We start from the raw sequence: 21,293 nt of genomic DNA on the forward strand, positions 1-21,293 counted from the left end.
AGCTTACAAACTAGACGAACGAGCGATTTGCGCTTAAATTTAGGGCACATTGTTTACAAAGCAATAGGAATGATGGGACAAACAGTGGAAGTTACGAAAGCACATGTAAACATAGAAGTACTGATGCGTTCTGCTGTTCGTACTGCGCACAGCATGCTTTGGTTTAGCTGCACAGCACTATGGGGCTTGGGGTTGTCTCAGACGACACTGGCCGATTGACGCAAGCAACGGTGTCTTACGTGACCCCATTTGTCGAGCGAGCACTGTTTCAGGGAACGAATATTTTCTCCCAGAACAAAAACAAGCCAGGTTTAAATGCGGGCAAAAACAAACCAAACGCTTGCCACGGTATGGTGGCGCCATCTAGGTTACAGAACGTAAAGAAACGCGGGAACAAACCAACACCGCTACAGGGTGGAGACAACCTTTGAACGGTCCCGTGCCGCCGCAATTGGGCCAACGGGCTCAACGCGTTATTCTTTTCGTTTCCCACGAGACCTAGCAACGCGAAACAGACAATATGATTCAAACTTCTTCAGTAACCGCGTTGCGGCGATAATTTTAGCGCGGTTTTGACACAATGACTTGCTTCGGCGGCGAGCGAGCAACCGAACATGGCGGCGCCAGCGTTACGTGTCTCTACCCTGTACGGCGGATGCGTGAATGAAGGTACTCTAGGCTGCAGAGCGATCGGTTCCCGTGATGTCACTTGGGACCACGAAAACGCACGATTGAGCGGGAAAATCAAAATTTTAACCTAAATTGTTTAATTTCTCAGTGAATAAAGCACCGTTTGTATCCGGACAAGCGCTGGGGGCACTATAAAACACGAAATCTTTCGAATAAAACCAACTTGCATTTTCTCTTCATGGCTCCTTTAAAGAACATTACCGTATTTACTCGCGTAATGAACTCTACCCCCACTTGCCTTCCGGAGATTTTACTTTATGAATAAAAAAATGCAGCGGGAATATGTTTTTATCTCAGCATGGTTGCTGATCCCTTAGACCATCTTAGTAACTTGATATCACGCTACACAGTATGCGCAGAAATGCTAAAAACGCATTCCAACAAAAAGAAATCTCAACAGTAGCAAGAGACGTGAGCGCGAATGCCGTGGCTCACAATTTAAAAATTGCGCGCTTGCGGAGCGGCACTTTCTGAACGCAAAACGAACCTTCTTGCAGCGTAAAAATGTTGCTGCATGCGAACAAAGCACAAAACGTACTCCGCACTCCTTGCCTGCTCTTTGTTGCTATGGTTGGTTTTAGCAGCGTGCGAACAAAGCACTAAACGTACTCCGCACTCCTCTGCTCTTGAGGCTCCGCGATTTCACCATCACGCTCGTGGTTTTGTTGTTCAGCTGTGTTCCGACCTTTTTTTGTGCTCCTAGTGCGCGCTGTACGATGGGCCCGTACATGAGCTTTACAGCCGGATTTAAACTGAAGCTGGTGGAGCGTGCGTTGATGCACATGGAAACCGCACGGCTGGACGGCACTTCCTGTACGCTACGGGCGAAAACGAGGTTTTTGGGCGGGGAACAGGGATCGCCGTGTGTTTCGTGGGTCCAAAGAAGGAAAGTTTCCTGGTGTCTGAAAAGAAGTTTTGGAGTGCCTTGATAGCCAGCAAGACGGTGCGCTGTGGGCCGACAACAAATGTGAGGCAGCAAGTAGGGACCCACTAGCATGTTGTGAATAAAAAAGTGAGTAGGGACCCACTAGCATGTTGTGAATAAAAAAGAAATTTGATTACATAATTACCTATGTGTTTTGGCTCTGATAGTGCTTCTCTCAGCAACTTTATTGTATGAAATTTCAACCTTTATAACTGTTGCAATTTTTTCCCGCATAATGAACCCTCCCCCCAAATTCATGCCGAATTTTCTTGAAAAAAAAGTGGGTTCATTACGCGAGTAAATACGGTACTCATACAAATGCCCAAAAATGAATTTCAGGATATTGTTCAAACAAACCTGTAAATGGGCGAGCAGGATTTTTGAAATTGCATCCCTAACGTAGCAAAAATGGCAAAATGTGATGTCAACACCCAGCTCAAAGTGGTGAATTCAGAGACTTAAAATTATGGGAGTAATATTCCTAAGATGTAGAAGATAAAAAAAGCTCCATGTTTTAACTTACACCCCCTAAGAGAATGAAAAAGATTAAATGTTTCAGAAAATTTTCATTTTCTCACAGGCCTGCTCAGATATCAAAATGACATATTGTCACGAAGCCAAAGATGACGCAGTTGGCTTGAAGGAAAAGCAAGTTTATTGGTGCGAACTTGTGCTCCCCTAACAACTCAAAAATACACAGGCGGCGAAGCAGCAGTCAACAAAGGGATGTGCGCAGGCGAGTGTCGGTGAATTGAATGCCGCGGCGTCAGCTCTGCGGGTATTTATCTTTCAGTGCGAGTGTTTCTCGAACCATCAAATTACATAGAGAAAACTGCAGATCAACAAAGATTACTATAGGCTAGTGACGTTAGGGCAAAGCACTCTCCCTATCAAATGAGATAACCCGTGCGGCATAAAAAATAAAGAATGGAACAAGCGCTTCACTTGGTACACACATAACAAAGCCCCGCATGGCCAGGTGGCAAAAAGAAAATATAAAAAAAAAAACAAATCCAATACATGGTTCGTTCCAATATGCTCATATATGTGAAACCTACCAGTGTCTAGGACGAAATTTCAAGGTTTGTCCCAAACAACACCTAATGGGGCAAGTACAGAGTTGGGGCAAAATTACACATTTCTATGGATTTCTCAATGTGCGTTAGATTTTTTACACTATTAACACAGCCCCGCACTGCCAGGTGCTACCTAGACATAACTGCCTAGAAAGAAAACGTGTCGGCCAAGAAGAATCTGCACAGGTCCCTCGTTCACAGTGAATAAGATATGGGATAGTGCACATTACATGCATGTGGGTGACAAAGCGCCCCACATTATATCTTCGTAAGACTGCCTTGTGTCCAGTTGATTGTGTAACACTGTCAGCTCAACACGAAACTGACGAAGTACGTCGTTTCTACGAACAGGGGGGCACGAATAGGAGAGGGGGTACTGCAAACCCACACTTTACTACTGACAACTATATTCTGTTTTCTAGAGCCACACACAGCTACAGCTATTCCAAGCTTTGGGTTACCTATTCCTACCTTTCCTCAACCTACCACATAATGCAGGTGTCCTTTTCAATGCTTCACACTACATCCTCAAAGTGTGAAACTTTTTTATAGTCGCTCAAAACAACAAAAACAAAAACAGTAGTTCTCCGCATTTTTCCGACCAATAAGGCTAGTCGACCGGTTTGGGGGAAGCCCCCAAAGGTGAAGTAAGCTTCTGCAAAGAGCTATAGTAGTCTCCAAGCAATACAGCTTTCTCAAAATTAGAGCCCATGAAAAAAAAAAAATTTTAGAGGTTCAGGATATTTTTTTTTTTTTTTTCCCTTAAACTGCGAAGTTTCGAAGGGAGCTCTATAGCTTGCTGTACTTACTACATTTCAGGTAGGTGGCAAATTATCCCTTCAAAGCAACATGGCTATACAGTGATGGAAGCATTAAATGGGGTTTTAGTATGGAAGAAATGACATTCTTCAGTGAAGCTGTTCCAGATCCAGCTGCTCAGCCTGACTGGAGATGCACATGCACGCATCAAAAACTTTCATGCGCACCATAGTAATGCTTTACAGTACAGTGATCTGCCCCCCTCCCCCTATAAATTTGTAAAACATGGTCACCCTTCTAACTTTCTCGCTGCCTCACAAAGGTATTGTGTGTGCTAATGGTCATCTGACCCCAAAAGGTGTGCCCTCTTCATGCAGAAGTGATGTGCACTTCATGTGGTTTTTTTTTTTTCTTTCTTTCTTTTCATTATGAGCAAGAGATCACCGACTGATATGGGCCTCAAGATGTCACTTTTTCTTGTTTTTATCCCTTTTGCAAGTGCATGCTATTTTTTTACTTTTAGCACACTTCCTCACTTGACCATAAAAACTCTGACAAATACTGGCAAGCATAAGTCAGATGTGCCAATGTCATATTGGGTATTCTAATAAACAGACTTTCAAACATCAATTTCAGTGCATTTCCTATATCTCCAGGAAGGAGTTTTTTCACGAAGTACACGATTTTCTGGATCACTTCCACACTCAAGTACGCCCCTTGAGTCACACCACAATGACGTTTTGGAGTGGCATTAGTTGTGGCGATCGCTGGCGAAGGTACTTGCTAGTACAGCAAGTAGGTACCTTAGCATTGATGTGATTGACCCATAATTCGTTCCTATTTGAATGTACCATGCCCTGGCAGGTAAATCATTTAGTATTTTTGCATAACCGACAAAAACCGAAGTCCTGCTTTACTTAGGACAAGCAGCCTTGTTCCTATCCACACATTTTCTCTAAAATGCTTTGGCAAAGTGCCCCTGTTAGGGGACACAATTTGAAATGACTGTGCTAGACCACTCACTTGAAATATCTGCCGGCCCATTCCTTTAATAATACAGCCAAGAGCCAGCACTGCAGCGCGGCCCACAATGTCAGCAGGATCCCTGATGAGGCCACGCAAACATGAAAGAATCTGCAGGAAAAGAGAACTCAGGTGATGAAACCAAATCAGACTTAGCTCATTTGTTACCGCACCTATCACAAAATCAATCATATTGAACAATACAGTAGAACCTCGTTACAAGGGACAGTTACAAGAGACACTTGGTTTTATAAGAGACGTTTGAATGGAGGCGGTTTGGTTAGTTTTCCAATGTTTGCCGTGTTACCAACATTGTATACAAGAGACTGGTTACAAGAGACACATTTTCCGGCTCCCTTGAGTGTCGCTTGTAATAAGGTTTTACTGTAATTTCAATGCCCCTTTTCATCACACTCAAGGCATTTCTAAAACAGGTACTAAAGCTATTTGGTGATTAGCTCAGAAAATGTCCTTTCAGGATCAGTTTCCTTTTCGTTTACACAATGACAATGTGATTTCTTATAGAAATTTGTACCACCTGAGTGCAGAAATTGGGCATGACCATCACGTGCCACTGCTACCAAAGAAAAAAGGGTGCTGCTAGTGATTAGTGTGTATCTTCATTTTTGTTATCAGGGCACCAATGGTGAATCAAGAGACAATTTAATCTTCAATCTGCATTTTGACAGTAATAATTGGTGAAATCAGCTGTCTGCCTGTACAGTTAGTTTTTCAATAAGGGCAGTTTTATTGCCATTGAAAATGTTGCTGGTTCTATCATAGAGGACAATCTGCAAACAGTTTACAACAGCTTCAGTTTCGTTTCTGCGTGTAAAATTCCTATTTGACACTACTACGCAGTTACTTAACTTTGCGCCTGTTTGCCACGGTGCCTTTGTTGCCTGCGACTGTTTCTCGAAAAAAAAGCTTGCCGCTTGTTATTTCACAACACCTAAACACCTGATTTCTGCTATAACAGTCCAGCTGCATGTTGAAAGAGAACACCCAGTTGTCGGATATCAGTTCTGACAACGCAAGCGCTTCAAATCAGTCTTGCACTGTTCGCCAACTAGTTTCGTTTTCATGCGTGGGTTGCACTAGTGAGTAACAAGGTGATAACAAATCGCAAGTGTTTGCCTACAAAAATTCACCCGCATTTCCCCGAGGGGGAGCATGGGGAAGTGCGAATGCACGGTTGATGCTATGAGGGGGGCTATGTTGAACTGTGTTGGCATTCGCCTCTTAGTTACATTATCACCCCCTTGTGATCAACTCTGGCATTCACAAGAATCCATCTAGACTGCGGAACCGGCGACCGATCTCGACGGAGGCGCGCGCTAGACTGAACTGTGCCGCACCTCGCGCGGTGAAATGCGAGAGCGCGCGACATCAGGCGAGCGCACTACGTCATCGCGCCGTTGCTACACACGCCCTCCCTCCGCTCCGCGCCGTTGCTAGGGGCGAGGAGGACGCGATAACACCTGTTGCTGAGCTGCGGTGGACGGACGGTGGACGAGTGATTCAGGGTCGCTTAAGAAGTGCATTTGCACTTAAAATGTATATTCTGAGTGTCTGTTACTGTTGCCAGTAAAACAGAACTCCATTTTTATCATTTTCTTCTACATCTGGACAAAAATTTTGATTTCAATATCTTTTTCGCTAAAATTATTTATGCAAACAATTCAGACTAGTGTCATCGAAAAGGGGCATTCAATCATCTACATTTCATGTTGCCACTATATGCACTTAATGAATATATTTAGCAAAAAAAAAAAATGTTTTCTTGTACCCATAAAAATCGGTCAATTTCCTGGCGGTCAGGAAAGAGTTAAGAGTAAAAGTCAGCACAAACGGTCGTACCTCTTGCACAATCGGTCCAAATGAGTAGCCCAGCTTCCCACACAATTCTCCCAGGTTAGACACTGCTGAGGACCTGACAACAGGGTCCGAGTGTTTTGCAGCAGCCAAGAAGCTGTTCACCAGTAAATCCCTGTACTTTGGAGCCAGTTCCCCTGTGAATCGAAGACAAATACATCAATACAGCGATAAGCAAATCACCCGAGCACATCACCTAGAAAATGGAAAATGTATACTGAAGTCTTGTCACTTAACAGCAGAGATAACTGACAACTCAAGACATAAAATGCCTCAAAATGTGTCTAACGATAAAATTTCAGATATAAATGACACACATTATGTTTAGTTGAAGACTAGAATACTAGTTACATCACATATGCGTAAACCTGCAGACCTCAGAAATCTACAACAGTAACAGAGTAAAATGGGTAACAAGAGTCAACAAATGCTTTGGTGCCCTCTCTGCGTTTATAACATGCGTATAAATATGTGTTTATAAGTCTAGTTCCTGGCATGCCCAGGGTTTTATTTACAAAACGGCTTGCATTTTTTTAGACGGATGCCTCTTTTCCAATACAAAAACTTTTTCATACATATTCTTCAGAGGTCTGCTACTCAACCCCTCCTACCTCAGTAGACACCCCTGTATCCAGTGGATACCACAAGACGTACAAGCAGAGTTCTCCCCCATGGTGGGCGGCAGTGGAAATGCCGCCCACTGCTCCCCATGACTGCCCATCTCTCTGGTTCACCGCCCACTGCTTAAATTAAGTTCAGTAGGCCCCACCGCTCCGACTGAGCCGTTTGAAATGCGCGCCTGAGGAACTAAAAACGGCCACTGTGCGAGAGCAAACCCCAGCGGCAGCGGGCTGCACGGCTTGCTGCCTGAAAACACGGAGGAGTCCGAACAAGTTGTTTTTAAGTCGGAAAAATTGCCAGCTGTGTGCGGTATTTGGCCAGCGTATTTGACCAGAGTTGTTGAATCTTCGTGATTAAAATTTGAAGTTTTTGAACTTAACATCTTCTCATCCCCCCTGTTCTCAGAATGTCCACCTCTCACAAATTTCTGGGGAGAACCCCGCGTACAAGAATTAAGAGATGTTAAAGACTAACCTAAATTTTCAACGAGCTCAAAGGAATGGTACACATCACGTCATTTGATTCCTTTATGAGCTGAACATTGAACCATTTGTCTCTGTCTCATTAGCTTACAGACAGTCTAAAGAATTCTTTTGTGAATTCCTCTATTCAAGAACTATTAATAACAGACTATAACTGCAGGTGATGGGTACACTCATACATGGGCATGCACGTATGCATGCACACGTGTACAAATTCCTTGTAAACAGGAATTAATCTTGAATTCTTTAGACTTACAGTCTGTACACTGGACTTAGATTAATTCGAGGGGAACCTTTGAACAAATAAAGAAAGCCCTCCCCCTAAAAAACATTTGGAGAAACAGATTTCCACCAGACTCTTCACTATGACAACAGTGATGGCGATGGGAATGCTGTGACGTACAATCATGCAAACAGACAAATTTTTTCCAAAAGGTAGGCAAAGATACACGACATTCTTTTACAAAACAAAGGGCATTGGAAGGGAAAATTTTTCATCTGACACAGCCATTTGTCCAGCAAACTAAAGCACTTGCCGAAATTCTTGGTGACTCGCAGAAGCACTTCCCCCAAGTTGAGGCGTGCCTCCACAGACAGCCGCTCCAGGGCTAGCTGCTCTGCCAACCAGGGCAGGCGGCAGTTCAGGTCCCTCTCCACGAGCACAGCCAGGGCCTGGATCGCACTGAGGTACACGTAGGAATCCTCATCCTGAATTCCTGAGTGGCAAGACTCGAGCAACTGGTCGCGGTGACGCCACATCTCAGCATCACCCTCCTGAAGCAGTCGGCGCAGCTGGATGAACGCATGACCCCGAATGGGCGCCATCACATCGTGCAGCTCACACCATAGCTGTTCGAATTTGGACTCTCCCGGCACCGAAGGCTGTTTCGGTGCAGCCGACACCGTTGCCTGTACGCTTTTGTCCCCCTGTCGTGGTTGCAAAGGTTCCATAGCTGCCATCTCAGTGCCATCTTTCGCAGGCACAATGCTGTATCCAGCTGCGATGGCAGCCAACTTCTTCTGACGCTTGGCCTTGGTTTGCAAGTCAGATGTCACCCGCACACCGCCGCTGCTTGCAGAGGAAGGCACCTGTGAAGATGTTGCAGCCCCTTGGCTCGCTACTAACAGCTGCAACTGGTGGGCCATGTTTCGTATTCCGGGGCTGCTGTGGTTGGCTTCCAATGTTGTGAGGCACTGATAGCCCCGTTGCCATAACTCTCTATTCGTTGTGGCTGCCTAGAAGAAAAAAGAATTGTCAGTAAAAGAACTGTCTTGCATGGCAATAGATCTTTCAAAACTATTACAAGACCCTCAATGCAATCATCCAGGGTTTCTAGGTTCCCTTAATTAAACATAGCAATACACAGGGTATCCCATCTTAGTATAAAAATTCTTAAATTTCTATTTTTCTAGCAAGAAACTTTACGGTAACCATTCATGATTATTTACAATATGTATTTTATAGTTTGATTATTAAAGTATGGTAGAGCGACTGCTCCGGTTAAGCAGTGGTCCCGGGTTCGAATCCTGGACCAGGACGAATTTTTCTTCAACTGCGAAGTAAGCTGTATAGCTTTCCTTTGTAGCCGTATGGCTGCATTTAGGTGGATGTCAAACTTTCCTTCACATTATTAAAGTATATAGGTGAAGTCCAACAACGAACATAACTTTTTACAGGTTGAAAATAGAAGAGCTTTTTCGCTTACAAAAGTTGTACAACAAACATTTTACTCACTTTTACAGCATTTTACAACAGCTGTTTACTCGCTGCCTTCTCTGACGTAGTTCCTTTACGCATTCTCAGATAGGAGGTCCCAAGACAGTTTTTTTATTTTCATGACCTCCTTCTGTATTATTTGTACGCATTTTCTTTAATTATGTGAAATAAACTTTAGCTTCAATTTCATTCAAAGAAAAACTTAATGCAACAGCTCCCACAAAAATCTACTTTTGTGCAAAATTTCTTGCTGCACTTTCAATAAAATGGATGAGATCCACCCCATTAGCCAATGGGGCATGTCCTTTTAATACTGCAAAAAAAATTTTGTATTTTCAAGTAAAAATTATGCTCACCACAGCTGCGAGAGAGTATCAGCTCATGCAAAACATTTCACTGTGAAAACAACGAAGCAGTAGGTCAAGACCAAGCCAAGGCCTCCTAAACAGCACCAATTATCATGACCTGCATGCTGCATAGTAGGGCAACTGACGTTCTGTTCTCAACTTGGCTTGGAACCTTATGTGCTCCCAAAAGCCTTTTCTCATTGGCTTTTGCTTCCTCACCATGAGAAAGGGCCACCAGAGAAGGCTCTTGGGTTACATCTCAAAGATAATGGCCCTGAAACAATGTATTGAAAAGGGGCCACAGTTGAAGGGCAGGACCAAACCATGCTCCAGAGTGTCCTGCTTGATCGACATTTTAGTACAGTTGTAGCAGATGTGCTTACATTGCCAAATCTTTCAGTTTTTGGTACAGCAGTTTTAAAAAAATCCGAGGATACCTAAATGCTTCCTACGAGTTGTGAATATGAAACATGAATGCCCAGCTGAACACATGAGACGCCTTTAATTCATCTTGCATTGCCGAAGGACTTTGCAATCTTGCCACTGGAGATGCTTTACTTGGTGAACTGCTTTAACAGTTTCAAATGGCTTCCATCTGTCTTCTACATGATGTACCACTAGTCGTTCATGCAGCCATGTAATGAGACGGTTCACGACGATGGCGAATTCCCCTCCCATTGTCCACGGTATAATGGTGGAGATAACCACTTTTTACCGAGTTTAAGCTCACACTCTGAAAGGCTTATGAAGGGGTAATTTGTCTGTTAGGGATGCCAATGCCGGACGCTGGCTTTTCCGTCCAAGCTCATGCTGTGGAACGCCTCCAAAGGATCCCATTTTCTGTTACAAACGCCAGATGCTGGTTTTTGCACTCAATGGGCCATTTAAGGCTTTCACCATAAATAATGAACGAGAAACATGCCCCACATATTCTTGCCCTACTGAAAGTCAAAATTTCGAACCGAAGTTTTTGAACACTGCCTTCTAACACAACGCTACTGCTATTGCAGTGAGAACTGTAAACGCGCCTGAATGAGCATTTTTCCAGTACCCCTTTGCCTAGCGACCACCAAGCTAAACTGAAAACTTTGGGTGCGCCCTAAACATCGCAGTGTCAAAAAATCCACGCACGATCCAACCAATTCACTAATCTTTTCCTGCCTCACCTGTCATCTCATTCTGTCCAGCGAAGGCAACAGAAGTAGGTGGACATTCTCGAGACCGATCTACATCAAAAGAAGCTTTTTTTTTTTTTTGTTCAGATATATTTTTTGTTGCTCCCTAACTCAAAGCCATGTGCTTGCAGCATGGACAGCCTCAAATGTTTTTGTCTTTTCCACTTGTAAGCAGCATTTTTTTAGGCCCATACAAATGATTTGTAAGCTGCCGAAACAAAAGGCGACAAAATGAAATATAGCACCACTAGAAAGCAGCAGCAGCAGCTCTATCTAAGTGGCAAGCAGAGAAGGTGATAGCTTGTTTACATTGCCCAGAAACAATTGCGAACCAGCACTGTGGGGGTGCTAGGCACAAGAGTAGCGCACGCACAAATTGTTAGTGAGAAAAGGTCCAGAGTAAACTTATAATCATTTTGGAAAGTCATACAGTGTGGTTAACGACACTTGCAAAATCCTAAGGCAGGATTTGACGTTCATTATAATCCCCACCATCCAGTCACTTCCGCATAACTTCTTCACCCTTCAAGCCAGCGGTTCATTCGGTAAATAAATCAATACCGCCCAGGAAGAAGAAAAGTGACAGAACAGCTGATGGTAACTGCAGGGAAGGCAACAGCAATGAAGCACTGCTCTAAGACTTGGCAAATTACAACAACTGAGGGCCGTTCAACAATCTGTGTAATTAAAATAAGAGCTAGCATCTGGGAACACACACATACCAGATCTTCGGTGGACATCAGAAGGCTCATAAGAGACAGACAGAAAAGTGTGGACTGTAAGGCCAGACTGTCTGCTTCACTGCTTTTTGACAGCTTGGTAAGTCTGCTTAAGGTTTCCTGCAAGAACATAGCCAGACAAAGAAAAAAAAAGAGAAGAAAAAAGCTTGGTAACTGTAACTTTCTTGCAACTGAAAGAAAAGAATAGTATCAGGTAGGGGACTTACAACAACAAACTCCAGAAGTGAGCGCGTGTTCTTTGAGAGACTTTCAGATGTTAGGCCAGCAAAATTCTCCAAAAGATTCAATAAGAACAGGTTGGTCTTTAGACCGTGCGAGTTGAGTTCAGACTGCAAGGTAGGTGATGAGACTGGGTCATAGCTTTCAGGTGATACCAGGCTTTCCACAGCTGCAGTCAGTTTCTGTAATAGATAAGACACAACAAGTGCTTTGAGAATCAAAAAATATCACTTTGAAGACGCTAGACCTTTTTTGATATAAGGTGACAAGTCATCTCAATTTAGGCAAGGCAGCCCCATTCTCCCAAGAAATAGGACAGCTGTTCTCCTGTTTTTTACCCAGGCTACAAACGTGCAAGGTACACGTCCAAAGACTGAATAAAAATATAGACAAGGAATCATAAGTATGTCTTTCACACAGGCAGGGAGCATGATGGTCTCAATTAAGCTTCAATTTTTGTAGAACTTTTTTTTTTTTAAGTCTGGGAGGGTTCCTGAACATTTGTCCAGTTGTTTATGGTTTCAAAATTACAGAGAAACTCACTGGCAAAAGAACTTTTCAACGCAACTAAGCGACTAACCTTCAGAAGTGACATGAAAAATGTGGCACATGATTCTTGGAGGTTGCCATGCTCGAATACAGATGCCGCAGCCAGGGATGCTTGGTCTGACCACGTCAACCACTCATCATCACTGAAATAAAGACATTTCACTGTTATGTCAAAACAACCAATAATGATGTGCCCTTAATTAAATGAACTATCAAGAAAACATTCAACCTCACTTCATCTGAAAGATCGCCTCCTCAGACTAACACTCATGCCAATTTTTTAATGCAAACATCCGTAAAATAAATTATAGAATAAGAAAAATAGGGCAAATGGTGGCAACTCATCAGCTACTTTGCCACAAACCTGTGATGTCATAAACCTGATTTGCACGGCTGGTTGAGGTCAACAAAAGACGCAATAGTTTTGGAGGCTTGCAGTGCAAACTCATTATGATTGAAATTTAAAATGGCAGTAATTTAGTAATTTATGGCAATAAGGCTATTAACAAACAGCTACAGCAAAAAAACACAGAAGAAATCAATGTGAGTTAGAGGCATGGAGCAAGAATATATAGGAGGGGAAACGGCCCATTGCGGCAAGCGCAGGCAAGCGACCACATAACGTCACAATCAAAACCAAGGCACACTGCAAAGCTTCATAGCTGCAATGACGAAGGAAAGGGTAGCGGCGCCTGATGGTCGAAATTATAGTGGCTGCAATTCGTTCCGAGGCTGCGCAGTGAAATGCCGATCGTGGCGGCCCCGCAGTTTCTGCTCCTGCGACAGATGCCGCTAGCCTAACCTATGACGAGCGCTTGTGACATTATGTGGGCACGCTAGGAAGCCTCGCTTCCCCTCCTGTCTTGTTCTTGCTCTGTGGTTAGAAGTGAACACTGCGAGAGCCGAGGACGCTCCTCCATCTTTGAGTGGCTCTTGCAACAGCGTGACAGCATTTCAAATCAAAATAATTATGAACAAATCACTACTGCCACTTCGACAAAATAGCAGTGAGGACTCAGGTGAGCCCAAACCATCTATTTCTGGTCATTTCCCCCAGCTGAAGCAAGAATGAAGTCTACTGCTATGCTTTTACATGGCAGAGTTTTCATATGGTGAAAAGCCCATCTATGTTCTTCTGGGTCTCACTGCCGGCTCCCAACTTTCGGCATGACAGCATTTAGTAGGTACACTGACTGCCTGTCTTTGGCTGCTCCCCAAATACTACAACACAGAGCCCCTGACACATCATATTATGTTAGAGCAAGCGTATTATTTCAAATCCACCTCTTTAAGCACCTATTCCTCAGTGATGGCAGCAATGTTTTGCCCCATACAGAATAGTAATGACGCATGAGCTGCTCAACCTTTTAAATGAAGCAAAGTTGCACATTGTTTCCATGGTACCGTTACACAGTCAATGCAGCAATAAACCAAACTGAAACAAATTGTCATGCGAAAAAAAAAAAAAAAGCTCAAACATGGAAAACCTATCAAACACAACTATCTACCTTCTCCTGCAAGTGGAAAAGGCAGGAATACTTATCAGCCCCTCCAGGCATTGCAGGCTGATAATCTGGCTGCTGAAGTGTTGAGTGTTGGGCCAAGTAATTAAGCATTGTTAAAAACGGTGAAACCAGTGGAACAGACTATAGCACAATAGAGAGGAGGCAGATAAGTTGAAAGCTGGACTTGAAACTTGCACCTTGCATCTTTTAAGCCAGAGACATGAACTCTTTATATCAGTCAGTGAGAACAAGGGTATGCTGACACAACCCTGCATGCCAGGCCATTTATTTATTTATTTGTTTATTTATTAATACTGTCAACCCTCGCTTGAGGGTCATAACAGGGAGGGAGTACAATAGTGAGTACAAACAGAAAACAAAAAAAAAAAAAACAACGGCCACTCACAAAGCAATGCACACAGGAAAACCAAATTGGCAGTAGTTCAACCATGAGCAAAATAAGCATCAATTTCTCTGTCAAAAGTTTGCACATCGGTACTATTAACAACATGGTGGGGTAAACAATTCCATTGTTCTACAGCATCCGGAAAAAATGACCACCGAAAGATGTCAGTGCGAGCGTTGAAAGGTTTAATGGGGGCATCATGATTCAATCTGGCGCTACGTTTTCCGGGAAGGCGTATGCACTCGTCTTCAGGTATTTTTAATATCCCTTGCATTATACGAAATAGCGTTTTAAGTTTTTGTTTCTGTCTTCTAATTTCCAGTGGTTCTAAATTGCATGAATTGAGCATATTGGTTACTGAATCCCGCCTTCTATATCTAGAGCAAACAAACCGTACTGCACACCTCTGAATACATTCTAACTTGGTGACCAAGTGTTTCTGGTGAGGGCTCCAAACCACGGGGGCGTACTCCAGTCTAGGTCTAATATATGTTTGGTATGCAAGCAGCTTAACGTGTTTCGGTGTTTTATGCAACTTCGCTCGTAGATAACAAAGTTTTTTAAATGACTCAGAACAAACCGATTCAATATGACGGTGCCAAGTTAAGTTGTTAGTAATTGTCACCCCTAAGTATTTAAAATAGGATTTTCATTTTTTAAGCATCAATTAACTAATAGATGCCTGTTATTTGATCCTCTTTAACACCACGCTGCGAAGTGTTTGATCTTCAGTGCTGATAACACAGTGCACTTGCAATCTGTATTTATAGAGAACTCCGCATGCCGGAACTCTTCAGATATGATACAATTTGGGTCCTGGTTTTTAGTAGCGTCAAATGCACGGTAGAACTAACGGTTTAGTTACACTCCTGTTTGAGACACATTTTCTTTAAAGCATGTCTTTTGTAACTGAGAAAAACACATTGTTGGGAAAGTTGGTTTCTACATTTAAAAAATAAGTTTAAGAAAAAAACATGATGAGAAAGAAAGACGATGGCAAGACAAATGTTCATTAAATATTGTAACTGAATTTTGCAGGGGTATGAATTCGCACAAGTTAGAAAAGTAGGTCCCACCATGTCCAAGCGGGCACAAAGTTGACACTACAGCGAAAAAAGAAAAAATGTGCGAATGCTTATCTCACATAATGAATACAACCTGCATATTTGTAAATTTTGTTGGGCAAAAAAGTGCATCCATTATGCAAGTGAATACTGCTGCAAAATTTGTGACCTCTTTTCTGCGCCTACTATGAATCCCCACCATCCTTTGTGTTGCAATTTAAAAATTACCGCCACATTTAAATGAAACAAATAAAAAATCTCTGCTATTGGTCAGCCTTTTCATGCACTTCTGATAACGGGAGATTATCATGTAACATCAAATTATGGTCATTGGGTTCCGTCGATGCCACCACTTTTACTTAAAACTAGCACTACTCGCAGGGTTGCTGTTGTGGCATGCCGCGGTAGCTCAGCGGCTATGGCATTGTGCAGCTGAGCCCAAGGACGCACGTTCGATTCGCGACCGCTGCGGCCGCTTTTCTGATGGAGGCAAAAAGCAAAAACGCCCATGTGTTCGAGATTTCGGCGCACGTTAAAGATCCCCAGGTGGTCAAAATTAATCCGGAGCCCTCCACTACAGCGCGCCTCATAACCTGTGCAGTTTCGGTGCGTTAAACCCCATAATCAAGGATTGCTGTTGTGTTTGTCTATGCTTATCCTGTTTGCTTGCTGTTTGCCTGTTTGCTTATCCTGTCTATGCTTATCCTGTTTGCTTATCCTGTCCATGCCTATCGTGATTGTTGTTGTGTTTGTCTATGCTTATCCCCTTTTTAAGGTATCGCATCATGCATCGTGCTACTAGGCATGCACATGCAATGGGAATTATGAACACAGACGTAAACATATAAGCACCAGTGTGCACTGCGCACCCTACGCCGGTTATAGCTGCACAGCCATCCGGCACATTGAGCTTACACTGGCCAACTGGCATAAACGGCATTGTCTTCTGTGGCTCTGTTTCTCGGGCATACCCAACGTTTCACGAAACGAATATATCAACCGTAAAAAGTATTATCCAGGCATAAATTCAGTCAAAAACAAAGTGAAGGTTGACAGCGGTCCCGAGCGGTATGGTCTAGGAGGACAGACAGCAAACAAGGCATTTCGCTGTTCGATGCAGCACTAGTCCACATACTTCCCTCTTACGTGACCGCGCCTATTCAAAATTGTTCAATTTGAAAGATACCTTGGGAGCCTGTTTTCATAGCGTTCCAGGTGTTGCTGGAACAAGTAAAGCTATTTGGGGTTAGCTCAGGAAATGCCCTTTCAAAATCAGTTTTGTATTCATTTTTGCAACAACAATGTGATTTTTGACACAGGTTTGCATCACCTGGGTGTGAAGAAGGGGCGTGGTCATTGCGCGTCACTGCTACCAATGAACAATGCGTGTCACTCGCAATTACTCTGCATCAGCATTTGGTTTTGGTTATCAGGGCATGAATGGTGAATCAGCAAACGATTTTCAATCATCAGGTTTGCCCTCTTAATAATCCCTGAAATCAGCGAAAAATGTTAAGCAGTGGTGTTTGCAAAGCTACTTTATGATTTTAGGCAGTTTTATTGCGTTTGCGCATGTTGTTCTAAGTGGTATTGTAGTTCTACTTACCCCAGGACCATTCGTGAGCAGTTTACAACAGTTTCGGTTTCGTTTTTGCATCATGAAATTCATATTTGGCGCTACTACGCAGTTACCTAACTTCAAGCCTACCTGCCATGGTGCCTTGAGCGTCCACGACTGATCCTCGAAAAAAGCATGCCACTCCTGATTTCACCCAACCCTAACCCGATTTCTGTGATAAGAACTTCCGATGCAAGTCAAAAGATCACACCCAGTCGCCAGATATCTGTTCCGACAAGGAGAGAGCTTCAAACTGGCCTTACACACCGCCAGCTGTTCGCCTGCCAGTTTCGTTTCCATACGAGGGTATTTCCGGGGATCTAGTCTTGCTTCTTAGTTGAACTGTCTATTTGGACAGAGTCTCCAATAAGTTTTGTACTGTTTCATTTAAAAAATGTTACGTGGCGCTGCAATGGAGGAGGCTCGTAGTGCTGATCTTGTTTATAGCGCAACAGCTACTTGGCCAAAGTTTGCACAGCACGATTCTAGCGCATCGCACCTCATTCCTGCACGCAAGGCTACTACACAGAGTCAGAAGATGATAATAAAGCGTAACTTTATGTTTTAAGAGATAACTGACAGTGAACGTCAACAAGCACCAACCACAGAGTTCCGTTTTCAACTTCATGCATGTTTTTCCGCACCGCGTGCTTGTCCCATATACTGTGCTGGCCGTAAATACTAAGTCAGCCATTGACAAGATGTTTTTACGTTACGTGTGGGCAAATTGCTGCCTCTGATAATGTCAAACCGCCAGATTTCTTCTAGGGAACCACCCGGAATTGCACATTTTGAAATGGAAGTTGGGCTTCACTGCATGGCACGAGCGCCAGGCGTGCTAACATTTTTTTTATATCTGAAAAACTGTTCCACGCAAGTCAACATTTTTTCTAAAGCGTGTCTTTGAAGTGTTTTCCTACAAAACGTATATTTCAATTTTTTTCTACTACCCGTGGTTTGTTATACACAACTCCTTTTTTATCATTTTCTTCGACAATTTGAAAAAAATTTTGATTTTGATATTTTTTTCGCAACTATGATGTATGAAAACATTTTAAAAAGTGGTGTTATTGGAAAGGCCATTAAATAATCTGCATTTTGTGTTCCTGTAATTAGTGCCTAACCAATTTTTTTAGCGGAAAAAAATGTTTTCTTGGACCCCTAAAAATCGGTCCATTTTCCCGCGGTCATGAAAGAGTCAAGTTCGCTTCTGTACTTGCTATAGATACGTCATCGCAGATGTCACGAAACAAACAATTCAGTGGAAGAATCAAAATTATGGTTTAAATTTTTTATTTTTCTCAGTGAATAAACCATGGTTTATTGCCGATAAAACATGGTTTATTGCCGAACAAGTGCTGGGGGCACTATAAAACACCAAATCTTTACAATAAAGCAAACTTGTATTTTGTCTGCGTGGCCCCTTTAGCTCTTACAATACAGTAATTGGCAGTAATGCAATCCTCGGTATTCAATTGGGTGGAATGCATGCAGGCAACCAAGTGTGCGCCGCCATATCTGTGGCCAACGTTGTGCGCACGGCCCGCAGATCAGGCACCCCTCTTCTCCTCCATGCGCCGTCACTCGTTACGTCGGGCTCCGCGGGATGGCGGCACTTGTCCAGCTAAGCACGACTATGAAACATGTCTGTGTTTCACGTTACGAACTCTTCGCCGAACACGAAGTATCGCGCCGAGTTCACTGTGAGTGCGATTAATGACATCTGTTTGATCCACAGTTTAGAATCGGATTGGAACGGAGCAGATGACGCACGCTGGTGTCTTTTTTTTTTCTTCGATGTGCGGCTGCAGTGGCACAGGCTGCGCCGTGTCCGAGGCGCATCGGCCATGTCTGTGGCCGTTTCCAGTGTTGCCAAGCGAAGAAATCGACCGCTAAACTTTTCAACGAATACCGTCTATACAGGAGTAACTTCCATGGCTGTTCGTAACTTGTAAACGACTATAGCGTGCCATCAGAAAACTTCAGTCATAAAGTATTCGTGCAACTGCTATGCAATCACTTGCTAACTACTCTTGAGAGCAGATAAAACTCTGACTAATCCGCAACCAGCAAAACTCTGTGCTGAAAGCAACCGCTTGAACACTTACAGTAATGCCAGCACAATGGGCTTCAGGCCCGTGTAAGTAAAAATGTGGGCACAGGCCCCTTGTTTGAAGCAATTCTGCATGGGTGCTCGCAGGCAGTGTTAGTCTAGCATCGTGCTTCGCAGTATTGGATGTGAGCAGTCTTTTGAGATCTGGGCATAAATTTTTCACATGAAAATAAGAAGACTGTGTGCTATACGGAGAGCTTGGAGTGAATTTCGGCAGTCCTGTTCTCCACTTCAGTGCTGGCTGACAAGGCTGCAGTGTTCGATGCATGCTTCAGCAGAGCGAGCATTTCACACGGACATGGGTGGCCTGAGCCCACATTTTTCCTTGATTTCTCTCACATACTTCTACCCACTCTTACCCTGTACATTCACTATACCTAAATTTCCTTATTTCATCTATCCAGCGGGTACTCCTCCTATCAGAATCGTTCCTCTCACCTTAGTGGTGACTGTCGACGCACCGCTTCAACACCACCAGAGTTGCCAAGCACGAACATAACATCATCACGCAGTGTGGCAAAGGTGCCGAGGCTTTGGCCCTTGAAAAGACACCCGTGCAACATCTCCACTGCACTTGCTGCTGGCTGCCCATGATACACGATGCTCAAGACTTGTTCACAGAGTTGCCTGAAAGAGTATCACTGTCAGCGCAGAGCAACACAAACAAGCAAAAGCGTCGAGCTCTGACGTTAATATTCATTTCTATAATAATTTTCTGCACTAAAAAACAAAAAAGACAAAGCATAAAATACAGTCGAACCCATCCACAACAAAAGATGTACTGCCACAAGAAAGGAGGCATTGAGAACCCATTGCAGGCTTTCATTTTTTTTGTTAGCGTGCTGTGGAGCCCACCATCAAACCGAAGGAAGCGGCACACTGTGGTTGTAAGCACCCAGGATTCAAAATATCCATCCGACATGTAGTTGGTTGTAAACAATATAGTTTACATGCATTTCTAATCAATCATTTCTCATGTTTGATATATGGAACTACATATTCATTGTTACAAACAGTCAAAACATCCTTTTGAAAATCACATGTAACAGTATAGGGACCGGGCAGCTGGATGGGTAGCGCCACCACTCGGCACTCCCTTCATTACTGGAATGGGCCGGCGCATTGGACTATGCAGTCTTCTGTTGTTTTTGTTGTGTTTGCTTTGGTGCTTTTAATGTTTACGTGTGATGCACCAACGGCTACGTAAACTTGTGGGACGCTCCTAAGGTTGGCTATGGGCCTCATTGACATCAGTGCTTTTAGATGCGAAGCAGCTTATGGTTGAGCCTGTTCCCTCCGCCGTTGTGTGGGCGACGTTGTGCGGCGTCCACACCCCCACTCTGCATGTCTGGCCGGGGGCACCACTGATGATGACTGTGGCAGGATGCCCCTAGGGATTGGCCAACCAAAGAATCCATCACGAGATAGCTTCGCGTTCAACCACCATCATCATCTTCCCGTGAGGAAACCCTGAGTAGTATGCGAGGAATTCCTCCTCTCCTCTCCGACGCTCCTCTCCTCTCCGAAGCTCCTCTCCTCTCAGGGATTGAACAACGAATGGCAACACCTGCGGCTCCGTGCGCGATAATGCGAAGCAGCTTAGAGTTAGAGACGCGACAGTAGCCGCTGCAAAGGGTGCCAATACAATGGTATGACCAAAAGACCTTTTAAGATTTCTCTTTTACTTTAATCATTCAGAAATGTGAAGAGCAGACTCACCGCAAATAGGAGACCGTATTTTCTGTACAAACGGTGATCTCAAAGATTACAGGAAAAACCGGAACCAATGTATCAATAACTGGATGGCTGGGGTCAATGCTGGAAACAATCTGGAAGTACCAAAGGAAAGAGAAAATTGACAAAATGATAGTAACAAAGCTTTTCTAGCTGTCTGGGAGTCAAATATAAGCGTTCATCTAATGTGCATGGCAATGTGCATTCACAAAAAAAAAGCATATATATTCTCAACCGTTGCAACTAACCTTGTGAACCAGTTCAATGCAGTTGTTGATTTCCTCTTCTGATGCAACGATATCACTGTCAGACGAGGCCGTGTCTGGACCAAGCATGCAGTGCAAGAGCAAAAGTGGAGAAGCTCAATGTTAGAGTTAAAATTTAAATAGTTCACACCTATCTTTTAAGACGGTCAAAGAGTGGCTCGGGCCTAATCTTAATGACACTTGCAACTTATCCACTGCCAATGTCAATATGGCAACTTACCCTGCTGATGCATGCAGCAGAGAAGTGGCTGCAAGACATTCTTCAAAACAAGGCGGGATGTCTGCTCAGGGTGCTCGTCGAGCATTGCCCCAACAATGACACAGGCTACACGAAAGACAACCTTGTCCATGCTGGATTCTTGCGTGCGACAAAGAAGTTCCACCACCTG

At 43.6% G+C, this 21,293-nt stretch overlaps 1 protein-coding gene across 1 annotated transcript in view; it reads right to left on the reverse strand.

The window, feature by feature from the left end:
- LOC144155314 (transport and Golgi organization protein 6 homolog) overlaps positions 1-21,293 on the reverse strand; it is a 44,397-nt gene that overhangs the window by 1,620 nt on the left and 21,484 nt on the right. Inside the window, exons 7-16 of the mRNA XM_077686663.1 lie at positions 21,125-21,290; positions 20,887-20,960; positions 20,624-20,733; positions 19,343-19,531; positions 12,230-12,341; positions 11,637-11,831; positions 11,413-11,529; positions 7,988-8,687; positions 6,334-6,485; positions 4,474-4,584 (exon numbers count right to left, since the gene is read on the reverse strand). Coding sequence (XP_077542789.1) covers positions 4,474-4,584; positions 6,334-6,485; positions 7,988-8,687; positions 11,413-11,529; positions 11,637-11,831; positions 12,230-12,341; positions 19,343-19,531; positions 20,624-20,733; positions 20,887-20,960; positions 21,125-21,290 — 1,926 coding nt within the window. The remainder of the gene's footprint in view (positions 1-4,473; positions 4,585-6,333; positions 6,486-7,987; positions 8,688-11,412; positions 11,530-11,636; positions 11,832-12,229; positions 12,342-19,342; positions 19,532-20,623; positions 20,734-20,886; positions 20,961-21,124; positions 21,291-21,293) is intronic.

The sequence above is a fragment of the Haemaphysalis longicornis genome, unplaced genomic scaffold (genome assembly GCF_048455015.1).
Source record: "Haemaphysalis longicornis isolate Haplotype H1 unplaced genomic scaffold, Haemaphysalis longicornis Haplotype H1 scaffold_1, whole genome shotgun sequence".
Taxonomy (NCBI): Eukaryota; Metazoa; Arthropoda; class Arachnida; order Ixodida; family Ixodidae; genus Haemaphysalis; species Haemaphysalis longicornis.